At 46.9% G+C, this 17,885-nt stretch overlaps 1 protein-coding gene across 1 annotated transcript in view; it reads left to right on the top strand.

The window, feature by feature from the left end:
* Nucleotides 1–17,885, top strand: part of SLC1A1 (solute carrier family 1 member 1) — an 84,011-nt gene that overhangs the window by 44,457 nt on the left and 21,669 nt on the right. Inside the window, exons 3-4 of the mRNA XM_023243293.2 lie at nucleotides 15,779–15,871; nucleotides 17,507–17,621. Coding sequence (XP_023099061.2) covers nucleotides 15,779–15,871; nucleotides 17,507–17,621 — 208 coding nt within the window. The remainder of the gene's footprint in view (nucleotides 1–15,778; nucleotides 15,872–17,506; nucleotides 17,622–17,885) is intronic.

Below are 17,885 nucleotides of genomic sequence, written 5' to 3'. Positions count from 1 at the left end.
GGCGGGGCTTGAACTCAAGAACCTGGAGATCGTGACCTGAGCCAAAGTCAGATGCTTAACCAACTGAGCCACCCAGGCACCCTTTTGTTTGTTATTTTTGTTTGGTTGGTTTTGCATTTTCTTTCATTCTTCCTCCCTCTCTCTCTCCCTCTCCTTCTCTCCTCTTCCCCCTCTCCCACTGTTTCCCAGAGTGGGATGGGTTCTGCTCTGTGTCCCACAGCTCTGTTCCCAGCACCTGTAGCTCTGCACCCACCTTTTCCGTGGTGCGTGGTCCTTCCTCCAAACCCTGCGGTGGTCCTCTGCCTCCCCAGTTCAGCACAGAGCCAGGAGTGGAGGATGGCTGGGAAATGCACAGGAAGAGCAGTTTTCACATTTCAGAAGCCTTTATAAATGCAGCAGACCATTAGCTTATTTTATACACTTACTAGGACAAAGAAAGATGCTTGTTGGAAGCTGCGGAGAGTTAAATGGATGTCCTAAGGACACACACATTAGAGGGAGAAACAAAATGGAGACCTACGATTAGTAATCTGTGCTTCTGCATAAAGGAAACTCTCTTGATGGATTAACATGTAGGAAAATTAAAAAAAAAAAAAAAAACCCTCTGCCATGAAAGCCTCCGCTGACATAAAAATAGTTCATAGCTATTTCTTTTTAAACAGAAGCATCCTTTTTCATGTGATGAATGAGGGTAACATGTCACATTGATCGGGGAAATTTGAATATAGGCTTAGATGGTACCAAGAAATTATTGATAATTTTGTTAGTGGTAATAACAGCATTTTAGTTATGTAAGAAAATGTCCTTTTTAATGCATTATGCAGGGATAGAATGACAGAATGTCTAGAATTTAGTTAAAACAGGAAAAAAAGAGAAAAGGCACAGTAGATGTAATCTCAAGGCATTTTTAGAGACAGGCAGTGTAGGCACTAACAGAATCCTTCCTGTAATTGACATTCTGAGGATCATGCTCCTGCGGGTGTGCAGAGTATCTGTTTGGGCCCCCTTAACGTTTAGGTTTCTAAGCTTTGCTTGTATCAAACCACTGGGGAATTAGCAAGAGAATTGTGGTTCTGGAAAGTCCTGGTCCAGGTCTCACCACCAGTGAGTTTAAATTCAGGGCACATTTTCTTGAATACACAGATGATGATGACCTAGGCCTCCCATGACCATCACAGGAAAGGGAACAGCCCCTCAACCCGTCTCCCAGGGGTTCCCTGAGCATCATTCCAAGATGGCACCTTAGCTGTGCTCAGGATGAGAGCCCCATCCTTTCCACTGCAGCCTCTTGGCCACCACCACTGGGCCAGAAGTGCTCTGCCGGTCACAGCTGCCTCCTCTGGTGTCTCCAGTGACTGGGGCCACGCCTCTGACCCTGAGGAACTCTCCTTTTATTCCTCTCTCCTAAGATAGGAATGAGAATTCTTCACCGGCTGTTCCTTGGGACAAAGCTTTATGGAAGTTTGGGGAATGAAAGTAGGTGAAACACCAACAGTGCCATCCGGCCTGTCCCTTAAGAGGGAGGCCTTAAGAGGTCTGCCCCTTTGCTCAGCCGCCAGCCCGTCCCTCCACATGATGTTCCAGGCATTGCCATCCCCCAACACGAGGCTTTGAGAAGGAAGAATTTCACCATCACATAGGTCTTCCTGCCCCAGCCCGGAAGCAAACCAAGTGGAAACCCTCGTTGTGGGTGCAAAGGGGTGATTTGCCTTGTGGGCCCCATCAGGACACTCACTCCGGAATGGATAGCATCCGCACCTGCTGGGTTGGGGCTTACCCACCCAACCTGCAGGACATGGGAGTCTGTCCGGGTTGGGCTGTGTTGAGTCCATGCCACTGCCGGTGCAGTCTGTCCTGAGAGCAAGATGCTTACTCCTGCCTGTTCCTGTGGCACCTTACTCTGGATTTCCTCCAAATGTTGGCTCCTCAGAAGCACCCACACTGTACTTTGTCCTGTGGGGTTGCAGTCCAGTACATTGCAAATTTATACCAAGCCAAGAAAACTCCCTCCTTTCCCTCCATCCCAAACCACTGAGTCTCTGGGTCTTAGCACTGATTTCACCTCTTGGACAAATAATGTACCAAACATGAGACTTTGGTAGAGAGCACCTACATTCTGTATGTCGATGAACCTTCCCCTTTTGACAAGAGTGCTGGTTGAGGATTGGATTTACATCTGTGGGAAGCTTCTTCAAGGATAAACGGAAGACTCCACCCTTCAGTGATTAAAAAAAAAAAGAAAAAAAACAAAACTTGTTTCAAACTTTAAATGGTTGTCACTCCAGCAGCCCCTATACATCAGGACTTCAAATTTTTAGGGCTTGATCTCCGCTCTAAGGACTAAAGTTTTCCACTACTTTTTAACCAAGGAAAAAAAAAAAAAACCTTATAGAAGTTTAGATATAAACAATATTTATTAAACAGCAGTCAGATGTAAAATACGCAGCAAGTAGGGATCTGCACACTTTTTTTGGTAAAAGGCCAGATAATGAATATTTTAAGCTTTTCGAGCCACATATTCTCTGTCCAGCTTCCCAACTGGCTGCCACGGAAAATCACCCGTCAACAATATGTAAGTGATGGGCATGGCTGTGTGCCAAAAACGCATTTATTTGCAATAACAGGAGGCCAGCCAGCAGCTGGCCAAGATAAAGGATAAGGCGAGATTCTAACTCTCAAGGTACAGTGCAGTTGAGGTGGAATCCTGGTGGCAAGATAAACCAGTATGGCAAGCAAATACTACTATCAATCAGTGAGTGAAATTCCCCGAAGAGGCAGTGAGGCATGGAGCCGGGAGCAGGGTAAGTGAAGTCGGTCAAGGTTGTTGGAGATGACTATTTAAATAAATTATTTTAAATGTTTATTCATTTTTGAGGGAGAGAGACGGAGCGGGAGTGAATTAGGGGCAGAGAGAGAGAGAGACCGTGAGACACAGAATCTGAAACAGGCTCCAGGCTGTAAGCCGTCAGCACAGAGCCCGATGGGGTCTCGAACTCAAAAGCTGTGAGATCCAGACCTGAGCCGAAGTCGGACGCTCAACCGACTGAGCCACCCAGGTGCCCCAGAGATGCCTATTTTTGAAATTCAGGCTTTGCAGGAGAGAACACGTTAGACCGAGTGGGCTGGGGAAGGCTTTTTTTTTTTTTTTTTTTTTTTTTTTGTAAGCGATGTATTCATTTACTCATAAGCAGCTGTGAACCTGGGTACTATCCCATGTCCTCCAATGGAAAGAGCCAGGCCATGTCCCCCGCTCCCTGAAACGGGATTTGATTAAATTCAACATTTGTTAACCCCGCCTGCGTGAAAACAGATAAACAGAAAAACACACCCGTGAGAGGGTGGGGTTTCTGCCACTCACCCGTTCCTGCATCCTGGGACTTCTGGCCAGGTCTGTGAGTCCCCTTGTGGCCAAGAAGGTGGAGGAGTGGAAAATGCACATGTCACTTGGTTGTACAGCTTGCCATTGGGGATCTAAGAACATTTAATGTCAGCTTCTGCTGGTGGGAGTGCAGGGAGTATGGGTGCTCTTTTGGAACCATTGGTGGCTTCTTAGTTTCATCTCTAGAAACTTGCCATTTCAAGGTGCCCTTTAAACTTACAATTCCATGCTGGGGAAGGCAAGGTCGTAGCCCCAAACCATACAGGCCACGAATGAACTTCTTGCCTTATTTGCAACATCTGTAACCACTGGATTCTGCCTGAATTTAAGTGCTTTTTTTTTTTAACCTTCCCAAGCCTTGTTAGGGAACCGAGAAAATAAGATGAGCTAAGCAGCTTTGTACACACGAATTAAGCATTTTCCTAAGATCATCAGGAAATTCATGTTGAGTTAGAGCACAGCTACTGAAGCCAGAGGACTTACTATATTAATTTGATGTCTCCATTGCCTTTTCTGCAAAGAAGAAAGGGGCACCTGATGTATAAGGAATGGAGTCCCCACAATGAGCATGCCATTTGCCACAATAATAAAATGAAACATGCAAGCTGTGTCAGTCTAATTCTGAGCTAGTGAAGCTGGAGAATCAACCATGAATGAGCTTGACTTCTGCCTCTGCTGTTACTACACTGGCTCACAGCTCCACTCAACTCTAAGTTAACCTGTTGTGTGTTTTTTTTTTATTTTTTTTTACGTTTATGTATTATTGAGAGACAGAGCATGAGCATGGGAGGGGCAGAGAGAGGAGGAGACATAGAATTTGAAGCAGGCTCCAGGCTCCGAGCTGTCAGCACAGAGCCCGACGTGGGGCTCAAACCCACAAACTGTGAGATCATGACCTAAGCCAAAGTCGGACACTTAACCAACGGAGCCACCCAGGCGCCCCAACCTGATTTTGTTTCTTAAAAAAAGGAGTGAAAAACCATGCAGGGATTCTAAGAAGCCTCCTATATGTTGAATGCGTGGACCTGGGATTCCACCCCTTCCTTCCTTCCTTCCTTCCTTCCTTCCTTCCTTCCTTCCTTCCTTCCTTCCATCCATCCATCCTTCCTTCCTTCCTTTTCCTTCCTTCCTTCCGTCCGTCCGTCCGTCCGTCCGTCCGTCTTCAATGTCCGAGGCTCTGTGCTAGGCACACATGATACAGATAAGTCCTGTTCCAGCAAGGGAGAGTGAATACATTGTAATGTGGTATGCTAAGTGCTTTGGGAGAATGACGACACTGGGGTGGAGTTTTGAAGAAAAGATAAGAATCCAATGAAGGGGGTAGGGGCTCCAGGCAGAAGAAAACAGCAGCTTGCATGGCACGTTGCCAGGACAGTGAGGCTTTGAGCAGAATACTGGGCACATGAGGAAGAGGAGTGGATTGGCAAGGTGAGCAGGTGCTTCGTCAGGGGTCTGTCTAGGCACGGGGAAGGAAGTGACAGCAGTGACAGCCAGAAGTGCTGTTCTCTGCAGAAGAACACCCTGATCAAGCATCAGGTGGGGAAGTATTAAAAAAAAAAAAAAAACAAAACAAAACACAGTGACACGTTTTAAAGGTAGTAAGGCAGACTTTATTTGGGACCATCATGATAGGTGGGGACCCTGCGTGGTCCAATTTCGCAGTGGGGGAGAGAGATGAGGCTCAACTCTATCAGCAAGTGAGAATTGATAGCCAAGGAGCAGGGTAGGGGGATCAGTGGATGGAAATTTATGAGGAGGAAACATCAGGGGTCAGGGGGATTCTAGCTAAACCAACCTAGTAGGATTCTTGCTGAAGGCAGGCCAGGGTGACCAGACCCTAGCTGGGGGGGGAGGGGGGAGGGGGAACCCCATCAGGTACAGAGAGTGATCAGATATGAGGATTCTGGTTAAACCAACTTAGCACAGTTTTTATGAAAACTAGATTTTGCAGGAAAATACACAGATGGGCGTAGAGGTTCAGGAGCCTGACAAAGTGTGGTCAAACAAAGAAGTCTGTCAGTACCGATCTTAGAGGGGCAGGAGAGTCTAGTGGTTAAGCATACCAGACTGCCTCAATGTGAATCCTGGCTCTGCCATTTGCTAGCTGTGCAACGTGGACACTCAGCTGTAAAACAGGGAAATAGTAGTACTGTGTCATGGCATGCCTGCTACCGTCAGAAGTTTCTAGAAAGTCCCGGCATTGGCATGAGAAGCTATTAGAGTTGAGACGCACGGATGAAAGTACACGTGATGGATTTCATTCTGGAAAGGAAAACACATAAAAAGACTTACCCTTTGTAAGACACTAGGGTGTAACGTTCACCAGCATGCAAGTGGCTTCTACCCAGAATCCTGAGCTACCAATTTTATAAGGAGGAGAAGCAAAAAGCTCAATAATAGGGGCGCCTGGGTGGCTTAGTCGGTTAAGCGTCCGACTTCGGCTCAGGTCACGATCTCGCGGTCTGTGGGTTCGAGCCCCGCGTCGGGCTCTGGGCTGACAGCTCGGAGCCTGGAGCCTGTTTCAGATTCTGTGTCTTCCTCTCTCTCTGCCCCTCCCCCGTTCATGCTCTGTCTCTCTCTGTCTCAAAAAAAATAAATAAACGTTAAAAAAAAATTATAAAAAAAAAAAGCTCAATAATAGGTTGTAGTTAAAAAAAAAAAAAATGAGACTTTTCACGGAGCTGTTAGCCGTCCCGATGTCAAAGCATTCGCATGGACTTTGAAGAGAATAGCTGAGTCCCTCAGATCCTCTGAAATGTGTTTAATGCTCTTCCTGAACCATAAGCCTCCTACAAACGCTCGTGAGGTCTTCTGGAAAACTGGTCCCAACTACAAACACCACCAAGGTCTGTGGTATAAAAAATGTTGGAAACAGCCCCCTGGATGGCTGAAGACCAGGAGACCAGCATGCTGCTTCGTGACACATTTTACACATCAAATGTGGACCTCCTGACGGAGGCTGCAAAAGTGACCTTTAGTTGGTTCTGACCGAGGGCCAGTTTACCTTGTTAACTTCACAGAGTAGTCTAGGGTGGTGATGTAACCTATCTTCAGGGAGTTCTTTGTATTGATGCCTCTTAGAAAAACAGATGTCATGGGCAAGGCGTGCACAGAAATATATTTTGTATGCCCCCTCTGCCTCTTCTCTGCCCCTGTCACAGCCCAGGAGGATTAATCCAGGCTGCAGAGATGGCCCTGTGTCCTGGAATAACAAAGCGAGATCATAGCCTGCCTTGTTTACCCTGGGGAATGAATTTGTTCATTTAATCCTCGTAGCAACCCAAAGAAATAGGAAGGGAGGTGGGACCTTATGTCCGTTTTCAGAGATGAGAGCAGTTCCAAGGACTGTTCCAAGATCACACAGATCATAAGGGCAGCACCAGGGACTGGTACAGCATTCCATTCTGGGACATTCTGCTGTCCAGGGACCAGGGAGAGGGGTCTGGGGCAGGCAACCATACCTAACTAGGTTACTCATTCAACCAACACGTTTATCAAGCTCCTCCTACGTGCTGGGCACTGGCTATGCTTTGGTGAACACGCAGCTCTCTGGGTCTCCTGCCCTCCATGGAGCTCACTCTAGTGCACAAGACGGTGTGTAAATAAATAACGAGCCCAGTGACAAAAATTGTGAAAGGTGATGTGAGCAGGGTGTCAGATGAGGAAAACAGAGGAGGCTGGTTTAGCCTGATAACTCAGGGAAGGACCCCAAGGAAAAGACTTGAAAGTAGACAAGTGAGGAGTAGGGGACGGCAGTCAGGCAGAGGGAGGCGCCCACCAAGCGTGGCAGGGAGCTCAGTCTGCTCCCGGGGGATGGGGCTGGAGCGCTACTAAGCAGGAAGGTAGCCCCGGCTGGGCTGGGCAGGCGGGCTCCCTGGGGACAGGGTCTCTTCAGCCAGGGTGAAGATCTTCCAGTTGATCATCAGTGTCCTTGGAGGTTATACCAGAGTGTGAAATGGCCTGGTGGGTGCTCTTTTCCACCCGTGTGATGAAGGAATACAGAAGGATTCTGGAGAAAGTGAGGGAATGCGTGAGCTAACTCTTGCTAAGTGCCTTCCATATGATTAGCCCCGCCCCTCAGATTGATCATTTTTCATTTAGCAACAGTGGAGGCTGTCTGCTGAGTGCAGGTTAAGTTCTAGGCACTGTACCAGGTAGGTTACACGTACTGTTTCTAATCTTCACGGCAGCCGTGCAAGATGAGGTTGTCCACTTTGCTCCTCACAATTACCCTGTAGGAAGTAGAGGCATTGAAAAGCTGCATTTTTATAGATGGAGAAACGGGAGTCTGGGAGGAAAAGGCTGGGCTGCGATTGGAGCCTGTGCTGTTGTTCTCCATGCTGGTGATAGAGGGGTAGGAGTCCTCGGCATAAGAGGGTTTTAACTCCCATGCAGCAGTGAGTTTCTTGGATGTTGTGTCCATTCCCAATTGTGAAGTGCCCACAAATGCCAGACCAAAAACACCTTCCAATAATGGAGTTAATTTTGACACCTTAATGACAAGGTGGGGAGAGATTGTCACGAAAACTTTGTTCTCCAGTGGGTGGTAGCTTAATCAGTGAGCCCTCACAGGAGTCTTTTGCCCTTGGGTGTTTATTTTTAAAACGTGCTATTGTTTAGCCCGCTGAGACTGCTTCGTTTATAGTGTTTTTATAAAAGGTTCTAAAAGATTATTACAGCTCTGGCCAGGAGCCAGTATCCCCAGCTCATCAGAGCCTCCTCCCAAGGTAAAAAAAAAAAAAAAAAAAAAACAAGTGTGCTGTCTCAAAATAAAGAGCTAGCAGGTCCCCCTAACTTCCAAGGACAACTCGGGATAGTATCCCTGTTTCTAGGCCATAGTCCAGCCTCAGAACGGTCGCTGGTTTGAAAGGACAGTGGTGGGCTCACTGGAAACCGGACTTGTTAAGGAAATAAAAATGCAGTGTTAAAAATTCAAAACTAAATTGATGTTTAACTTATTAAAGTTAAACCGCTTGTTAAAGGTGGTAGGGTGGACTTTATTCGGGACCACCATGGCAGGTGTGGGGACCACTGCAGTGGGATTTTGCGTCGGTAGGAGAGATGGGGCTCAACTCTGAATATAGCATTGCAAGAGGGAATTGGTCGCCAAGGAGGAGGATGGGGTGGGGGGGGGTGTCAGTGGGTGGAAAGCCACTAAGAAGGAACATCAGGGGTACTGGGGCATTCTAGCCAACTGAGCTAACAGGATTCTTGCTGGGAGGCAGGCCAGGGTGCCCAGGAGCCACCTGGGAGACGGTGGAGGATGGGGAAGCTACCAGAGGTGGAAGGTGGGGGTTCTGGCAAAACTAACTTAGCAAAGTTCTTGCTAAACCTGGATTTTGCAAGAAGTACACAGATGGGCCCAGGAGAAGGTTCGGGAGCCTGACTAAAGTGCAGTCAAGCAAAGAATCTTTGTCCGAATCCTGCTCATCTCTTTCTGCCCAGTTCAGATGCTGTCTGCCATATCACCTCAGCCCGGGGACACCTCTGACTCCTCTAGAAGCCCGTGGTGCCCATCCCCTGTGCCAGCACTCTGCAAACATCCCATGTCTTTTTTTTTTTTTCTTTTTGTAATCCAAGTTACTTAGCACGTAGTGTAATAATGATTTCAGGAGTGGAATTTAGTGATCCATCACTTACAGAATAACACCCAGTGCTCATCCCAACAAGGGCCCTCCTCAGTGCCCATCTCCCAGTTAGCCCAGCCCCCCACCCACCTCCCCTCCAGCAACCCTCAGTTTGTTCTCTGTATTTAAGAGTCTCTTAGGCTTTGCCTCCCCGTTTTTGTCTTATTTTTCCTTCCCTTCCCTTAAGTTCATCTGTTTTGTTTCTTAAGTTCCACATATGAGTGAAATCATATGTTATCTTTCTGTAACTGACTAATTTTGCTTAGCATAATACCCTCTAGTTCCATCCACATTGTTGCAAATGGCAAGATTTCATTCTTTCTGGTCACCGAGTGATATTCCACTGTGTATATACACCACATCGTCTTTATCCATTCATCAGTCGATCGACGTTTGGACTCTTTCCATACTTTGGCTATTGTCAGTAGTTCTATAAACATTGGGGTGCATGTGCCCCTGGAATCAGCATTTTTGTATCCTTTGTATAAATACCTAGTAGTGCAATTGCTGGGTCAGAGGGTAGTTCTATTTTTAATTTTTCGAGGAACCTCCATACTGTTTTCCAGAGTGGCTGCACCAGTTTGCATTCCTACCAGCAGTGCAAAAGAGATCCTCTCAGCATCCTTGCCAACATCTGTTGTTGCCTGAGTTGTTAATGTTAGCCATTCTGACAGGGGTGAGGTAGTATCTCATTGTGGTTTTGATTTGTGTTTCCCTGATGATGAGTGATGTCGAGCATCTTTTCATGCAAACCATCCAGTCTCTTAAATGGATGGGAGAGATCGAGTTTTTTAAAATTTCCAGTCTGTCACAGATCAGTAACCTTTGTAGACTATAAAAAAAATGAATTATGAGGGAAAGATATAAAAACGTAAAATGCTAGCCTTACTTTTGTGATTATATTTCACAAACTTGAAGTCCATGTTCAATTACTGTTAACATCTTTAAACCCTTACCTCTGGCTTCTGTACAGACCCCATCACACCTGCCTTGTGATGTGTTAGTGTGCAGGCCCCTCTCACCTGTCAGTTCCCAGAGGTGGGTGGCCGCTCCCAGAAGAAACAAGATCTGGGAATGAACCACAAAGAGAGGCAACCAGGCTTTGCCAGGCATGAGGCATGGCCTGAAAGGGATCAAGGTGGCTATTGAGATTTGAGAGTAAAGCCCCGGGATAAAGTACGGTGATATCCCACCTGTTTGGGAGGAAAGTGGCCATGCCATTTGACCTTTTCCCTGGTAAGTGACGGGACTGTTTTCTTAACCACTATGTCATGCTGCCTCTTATCCACGTGCTACAAAATTCTAGACCAGTTCAGCCTTCCAGAATGTTCTCTGTGTGTGCCATCCATTGCAGTAGGCACGAGCTTCGTGTGGCCAGGGAGCACTTGAAATGTGGCAGGTGTGACCAAGGAGTGATGGAGAGATGCTGTCTCCAGAGTCTAACATCTGGAGTAAGGTACCATTCTGTGACATCCGTTGAGCCAGACCACATGTTCTCAGCAGGAGCAAAATTGCTCCCAAGGCAGCAAAGGCCAAGTTTTTGGGATAAGGGGGAGCAATGTACTCTTTTTATGCAAAGAGCACATGTATACATTTAGTATCTAAACAGTGTCCTGTAGTATTAAAAGATCATGGGACAGGTGTCTAAAAGGCTGGGGGAGGGGCAGGGAGAGCACACGATGAGGGGACATGAGAGGCAGGGAAACACTAAAATACTAGGTGCGTTCTCATGTGGTGGTAGGTCATGCATGAAAAGTGTTTCTGTTGGTCTCCCTGGGAACTGAACCAAACTGCCCCGTACAAGTGGTTTCTTTCTTTCTTTTTTTTTTTAATTTTAACGTTTATTCATTTTTGAGAGCGAGAGAGACAGAGCATGAATGGGGGAAGGTCAGAGAGAGAGGGAGACACAGAATCTGAAACAGGCTCCAGGCTCTGAGCTGTCAGCACAGAGCCTGACGCGGGGCTCGAACTCACGGACCGCGAGATCATGAAGGTGGTTTCTAAGGAGACTACCTGCCGAGCTCCTAATCACTGCCACAGGGTGAATCTCTAAAGTGGGCTCACTCTGTAAGGAAGGAACTACCTGTACAAAGATGCAGTTCTTTCTGAGGGAAAGCATCAAATACAAAATTCTTTTTTTCTTTTTAGGTTTTATTGATTTGTTTTGAGAGAGAAAAGCATGAGCAGGGGAGGGACAGACAGAGGGACAAAGAGAATCCCAAGCAGGCTGCACAGTGTCCGTGCAGAGCCTGACGCGGGCTCGAACTCACAAACCGTGAGATCGTGACCTAAGCCGCAATCATGCGTCGGACACTTAACGACCGAGCTACCCAGGTGCCCCCACACTAGCCAGATCCCAAGCACACCTGCCACAGGTAGCTTGTGGTCACTACAACAGAAGCACGAAGAGGAAGCACTTCACCATGACGGTTCCGTGAGGCAGCACTGGTCTAGAATTTCACAGCACGTGGATAGAGCCACTGTGAGAGAGTGGTTAAGAATGTGGCCTGTGGGGTCGAGTCTGGATTGGGATCCCAGCGTCCCCACCAAATGGCGAGGGATAAAGGAGGTGACGCATTCCACATGTACCCATTGTGTAGGACACAGTGTGTATGGTCACTGTCATTTTGATTAGAATTAAGCCTCAGCATCATTGCTATTATTAGCAGGTGGGGTGTATAGACTATCCAGACAAGCTTTCCATGTTCAAGTTAAGTTCAGGAATGTTCCGGTGACTTGTGGAGGTTTTCAAAACAGGCTGTTGCCCTGCGTATGTTCCTAGCCTCTGTGGTGGCCCATCACCTCTACCCCTGGCACCACATGATAAATAGTCCAAGGGCCTGGAATTGGGGGGCCAGCCCTGCCCCTCATCATTGATGGCTGGAGAGGTAGAAGGATAACTCTAGAGGTAAAATGTACAGAAGTACAGTTGTTGGTTCAAGTACCTTTCTGGTTTGTTTTTGTTTTTTAATGTGTGATTTTTTGTTTTGAGAGAGAGAGAATGAGTGGGGGAGGGACAGAGAGAGAGGGAGGCATAGAATCCAAAGCAGGCTCCAGGCTCCGAGCTGTCAGCACAGAGCCTGACATGGGGCTCGAAACTGCAAACCGCAAGATCGTGACCTGAGCCCGAGTCGGACGCTTAGCCGACTGAGCCCCCCAGGCGCCCCTTGAGTTACATCTCTGATCTGTCCAGTAGAATATAGGACTAAGGTAGATTTGAGGAACGGGAAGTAAAGCCCTGCCCAAAGTAACTACAATACAATCGCTGTCCTCCAGCAGAAGGGAGCTGGCAGACTGCTTTAGGGGATGTATTTGTTTAAGATACTTCCCACCAAGAATCTCATTATTATGAAGCCTTTTATTGCCAGCTGGGTCCTGGAATAGAAGCAGAGGCAGCAGCCCATGGCCAAATCATTAAGACAAATTAAGACATATTAGCATATGCTGGAAACAATTACCTACATAGATTTAATTTGTTTCACTGCTGGAAGAAAACCCCGAGAGGGCACAAAACACATACCCAAGAACAGTTCTGCAGCTACCCTCTGAGCCTGTCACTTGTCCGTACCTTCGGGGCTGGGAGCTGCTGAATTTAGACATCGACTCGAGGACGAGACATCTGAAAATACATCCTCACTTGGACCAGGATTCCATGGGCTTGTACAGGTTGTGTGGAGTTTTGTGGAATTGGTGATTTTGTTTTTTAAAATCAACCATTGGTATAAATAATTATTTTGATTGTCTATGAAAATAATGCACAGAGCTCTAAAACGGAATATTCAAGCACAGTTTTATACTCATAGAATATACTTAGCAAACTTACATATTTTGCATTATTGTTTGCTCTTTTTTTTTTTTTTTAATGTTTTTTATTTTTGAGAGAGAGAGGGAGACAGAGTGCGAGCAGGGGAGGGGCCAAGAGAGAGGGAGACACAGAATCCTAAGCAGGCTTCAGGCTTTAAACTGTCAGCACAGAGCCCGACGCGGGGCACGAACCCACGGACCGTGAGATCATGACCTGAGCCGAAGTCAGCCGCCTAACTGAATGAACCACCCGGACGCCCCTGTTTGCCCTTTTTTTTAAGAGACTGAAGCTCTAAATAGGAAATCGTCCATTCTGTGGCCTTTGGTGTCTCCTGATTGTTGTCGTTGCTACTATTTCTTGAAGAGTCGTTATTTTTAATCGTCTTACCACAAGGAGAAGAAAGTCTTCTCGGCACAGCAGAGTGCATTTTTCCCAGAGAGAGAGAGAATAGAATCCAGCATCGGGCTTTTTCTAGAATGTGTCTGTTGCGATATGCCCCTCACGTGGGAATGACAGTCTTGTCCCAGGGGCTGGTCAGTGGGCCCTTCCAACATCCTGGGGTGCTCGCTGAGTTGGCCAGAACCCCTTCTCTCAAAATATTAGCTTCCAGAGGAGCAGCCAGCAGCCAGAGGAATGGCGTGTTTGCAGTGGGAGCCGATTTGTCCTGTCATCGTGGCGATGACCAGCTTCCTTCCAGATTGGTCCTGCACATCGATTATGTACAATTATATGTGAGAAGCACAAGCCCCACTTGAGAAAAATAGGCGAGGCTTTTAGAGTGTGAGGAGTGAAAACAAAAGCCACCTGTGCCTGCCATAACCCCCCAGTTTACTACCTTCTCCTTGGGTGGCCTCACAACAGCTCCTCATCTTTCCCACCACCCTGCACTTCAGGCTTTGCTAACAGTTAAGGCACAAGTCACATGTGTTGAAGATTCAAGAAGTCATTTTCTGTGATGATTGTTTGATTCATAAGGTGATTCTTGTTTTGGAAACAGGGCAGGGTAGAGCCTGAAACGTTCCCCCTTTTTTTTTTTTTTATAATTTTTTTTAATGTTTATTATTTTAGAGAGTGAGGGAGAGTGAGTGGGGGAGGGGGAGAGAGAGAGAGGGAGACACAGAATCCGAAGCAGGTTCCTGGCTCTGAGCGCAGAGCCTAGAGCCAGATGTGGGCTTAAACTCACTGATGGCGATATCATGACCTGAGCTGAAGTTGGACGCTCAACCGACTGAGCCACCCAGGCGTCCCTGAAACCTTCCAATGACAGCGTACTGAAAGATGGTTTGGTTGCTTCACCACTTACCCTGTCTTCCACATAGTAGCTATGCAGTCAGTCGCGTCATTTGTCTCCATTTATAGGGGCATCTTCAATGGAAGGCAAGGGTTTCTAGCAAGAAGGGATGTGTGCCTCCCCCTCTAGGGCTATGGTTGACATTCTAGACAGCCTTTTCCCTTCCAGACTACATTCAGTCATTTTATAGGCCACCCAACACCATTTGAGACTACAGCTAACAGTGTGGCCCTAGGTCTCTTCAATTAGAAATTTAAAAATTGGAAAAATTTTTTTTTATATCCTACCTCTTTAAAATGGATATTTTAAGTTGTCTCACAATGAGAGCCATACACAGTAAGGTTGTTAACACAGAAGCAATTTGGAAATCATGAAAAGAAGGAGAAAATGTGCTGGCCAGGATAAATAATGAAAGTACTGTGATTTAGTATTGAAGTTGGCCCTGAGACTGTCTTAACGCTCCAACAGTAAGTGGATGATTAAATACATTATGGTACAGTCACAGGACAGAAGATTATGTGGCCATTAAAATTCCTCCTGAAGAATTTGTAATAAGAAAATGCTTATAATACAGTATTAAGAAGAGAGGATCAAAAACTATAGAATTCACTCAGCTATGTTTACAAAAAAGAAATAATATTGACAGGAAATTTGTCAGAATATCAACTATGATGGAATGGAGTGATTTTTATTTTCCTTTTTTCAGACTACTATATCAAACATATATTATTACTTTCATAGTCACCCATAAAAGTTACCTTGGGTGCCTGCGTGGTTTAGTTGGTTAAGTGTCCAACCGTGGCTCAGATCCTGACCTCGTGGTTCATGAGTTCAAGTCCCACATCGGGCTCTCTGCTGTCAGCACAGAGCCCACTTCAGATCCTCTGTCCTCCTCTCTCTCTATCCCTTCCTCGCTCTCTCAAAAATAAATAAACATTTCTTTTAAAAAGTTAACCTTTTTGGCCGACTCTGAGCTTCCTGGCAGAAAGGGAAACAATCATGAGTTTTACATTTTCATTACGTAATGAAAGAACTCTCCGTTCTTCAAGATAAAGTTTTTTTCTGGATACTGAATTCCAGAAGGGGTTTATCCTGAAGGCTGTGGAGTGATGTGATGTACAATCCTCGAGATTCTCTGAGCGGATGCGGAAGGGGAGCTCCTGTCTCGTGACCAGCCCCACGAGGCACTGGCCACGGGCTGAGGTAGCGGGATTATGGGGAAGGGGTGCCTGCACCTCACCCCTCTTCCGTCTCCATTCTGTGTTGGCAATCTTGAAGCCCTTCCTTTGCCCGTTGCGTCTCATGCGAGGTGGGCCTAGCAGATGGCAGAGGACAGCCCTCAGCCCTTCATTTCACACCTTGAGGATTGAATGACCACCAGGCCTGGAAATCCGTCTTTTAAAAATCAGCGTAATTTGGGGCTTCTGGGTGGCTCAGTCAGTTGAGCGTCTGACTCTTGATTTCAGCTCAGAGCATGATCCCAGGGTTGTGGGATCGAGCCCCATGTCAGGCTCTGTGCTAGGCATGGAGCCTGCTTAAGATTCTGTCTCCCTCTCTCCTTCTCTGTCTCCCTCTGCCCCTCTCCCATTCACACTCTCTCTCTCTCTCTCTCTCTCTCACTCTGAAATGAAATTAAAAATGGACAAAAATGTCATTTGACTTCTCCCCCCTTGCAGGTGTTGCTGCCCTGGATTCCAGCGTATCTGGGAAAATTGGTCTACGTGCCGTCGTCTATTATTTCTGTACCACGATCATTGCTGTGATTCTAGGTAAAACCTATTTCTGATTCCTTATTCCTCTGTAGAATTGTGACTCTTCCTTTAAAAGTAGTTGGGCTTTTTTTTTAAATGTACTTTTTTTTTGTAATTCAGAAAGTAATATTGTCAAATTACCATGAACCTTTTGGGCTTCAGGTCTACACAACACCTTTTCCATGAAGAAAATATAATACTGACTCAAGTTCAGCCATGGTGCTGCTCATTAATGTCCCTAGTAAGAAACAGGGTGACAGTTCTGTGCCTTTATTAGAAGGAAGTGAAGCCAAGAGCTTCTGTCATAGCGGAGTTGAGTCTAATGATGAAGTATTTCCAAAAAGATAACATTTCAGTGCATCTCAAATGGGACATGGTAGTGAGAGCTCACAGCAACTTGCCAAGTATAAATTCCACTTGAAAAAGGGAGAACGTTCTGATAAGGGAATATAGCTGCTCTCGCACCTCTGGCATTCTTTTACGAAGAGAGTGCGGCCCATCCTTTGTGACCTGACGTTTTAAGGATGCCCCGCGTGGGAAGAGAGGACTGGATTGTCCTCAGATGTTGCAGCCGCGTGACCCTGCCACTCTGCATTAAGAGACTGTTGGGATGAGGTGAGGCAGTGGGGCTGGTAGGCAGGGCACCTGGGAGGGCCTGAACCCTGCCTTAAACCAAAGCCGCACCTCCCCAGAAGGTTCCTGAGGGAAGCGCACATGAAGGAAAGAGCGGGTGTGTGTCTCTCCTGCCAGGTTGAGTGGAAAGAGGGGACCACACCCCCCTTGTTTTGTATTGCCCACCGACTCCTCCCACCTGCGAAACCTACCTGCTCTGGTCCTGATGCCCTGCCCACTGTGGATCGGCGTTGCCCTTGGGAGGAGTGATAAAGGACACGGAGACTTTCTTCTTCACCCCCTCCAGTCAGGCAGCCTCTAATGACTTGGGGTGTACTCCAGCCTCCCACCTCTGCTTGGACACCTCGGAGGACAAGAACCCATTACCTCCAAGGGCCAAAATGGTGCCCTCAGATATCCCCCCGTTGAGACAGTGCCTTACAGCAAGAACTGTCTCCCCCTGTAACACCTGTTTGTCCTCCTTCCACCCCTCGAGAGTCACAGGGAACACTATTTTTCTTAACCCTAACGCTTTTTTGGATTACACAACAGCCTTCCAGATATCTGAAGGCCTGTAGTATGAAAGGAAGTTAAGGCTTGTTTTGTATGAGCCTCTGGAAAATAACTAGCATCTGTGGATAAAAGTTACATAAAGATATTGAACGGCTTGAAACTGAACTGACTTGGAAAATGAATCACCCTCACCCCAACCCCTGCCTAGGCTGATCTCATAAGCTAAAGAAAAGAAAATAGAATGTTCTCATCAGCAAGGGTTTCCAGAAGCAATTCTGGAATGCAGCCTCTTCATTTACATTAAAAAAAAAAAAAAAGTGGGAAGAGTTCCTTCTTCATTTAAATGGAAAAGTAATCAAGGCTGCCTGGAGGTCCCACCTGAGGCTCAGCATTTTGGCCGGACCCGTGGAGTCCTCCTTCTGGTTTTGCCTGGTGCCACTATGCCTACTGGTTCTAAGAAGGCTACGCCAGGGGTGCCAGGTGTTCTGGAAGGTTCTTAATGCTCTGTGGTGCTCTCTTGGGCCGCAGGCATCGTGCTGGTGGTGAGCATCAAGCCTGGTGTGACCCAGAAAGTGGATGAGATTGACAGGACAGGAAGCAGCCCTGAAGTCAGTACGGTGGATGCCATGTTGGATCTGATCAGGTGAGTGTTTTGCCAGTGGGGCAGCCCCCTAGGCATGCCGCCTGTGATACTGTGGCCACAGAGGACCACAGCTTGCTTTAATGCGCTGCTGTAGCTGTCTTGAAATGGCCGATAGTTTTTGAATCATTGCGTGTTTTCATTTTGCCCTGGACCTCAAAATTGCATAGCCAGTCCTGCTCGCCAAGCCGTGGTTCCAAGAGTGGGAAGAGAGTCTCCTCTGTCAGGATTTAGGATGGACAGAGAAGCAGAAAATACACTTATTGC

This window comes from Felis catus, chromosome D4, assembly GCF_018350175.1.
Source record: "Felis catus isolate Fca126 chromosome D4, F.catus_Fca126_mat1.0, whole genome shotgun sequence".
In the NCBI taxonomy this organism is placed as follows: Eukaryota; Metazoa; Chordata; class Mammalia; order Carnivora; family Felidae; genus Felis; species Felis catus.
Note: the sequence above shows the minus strand (reverse complement) of the source record. Positions and strands in the feature narration are given on the sequence as shown.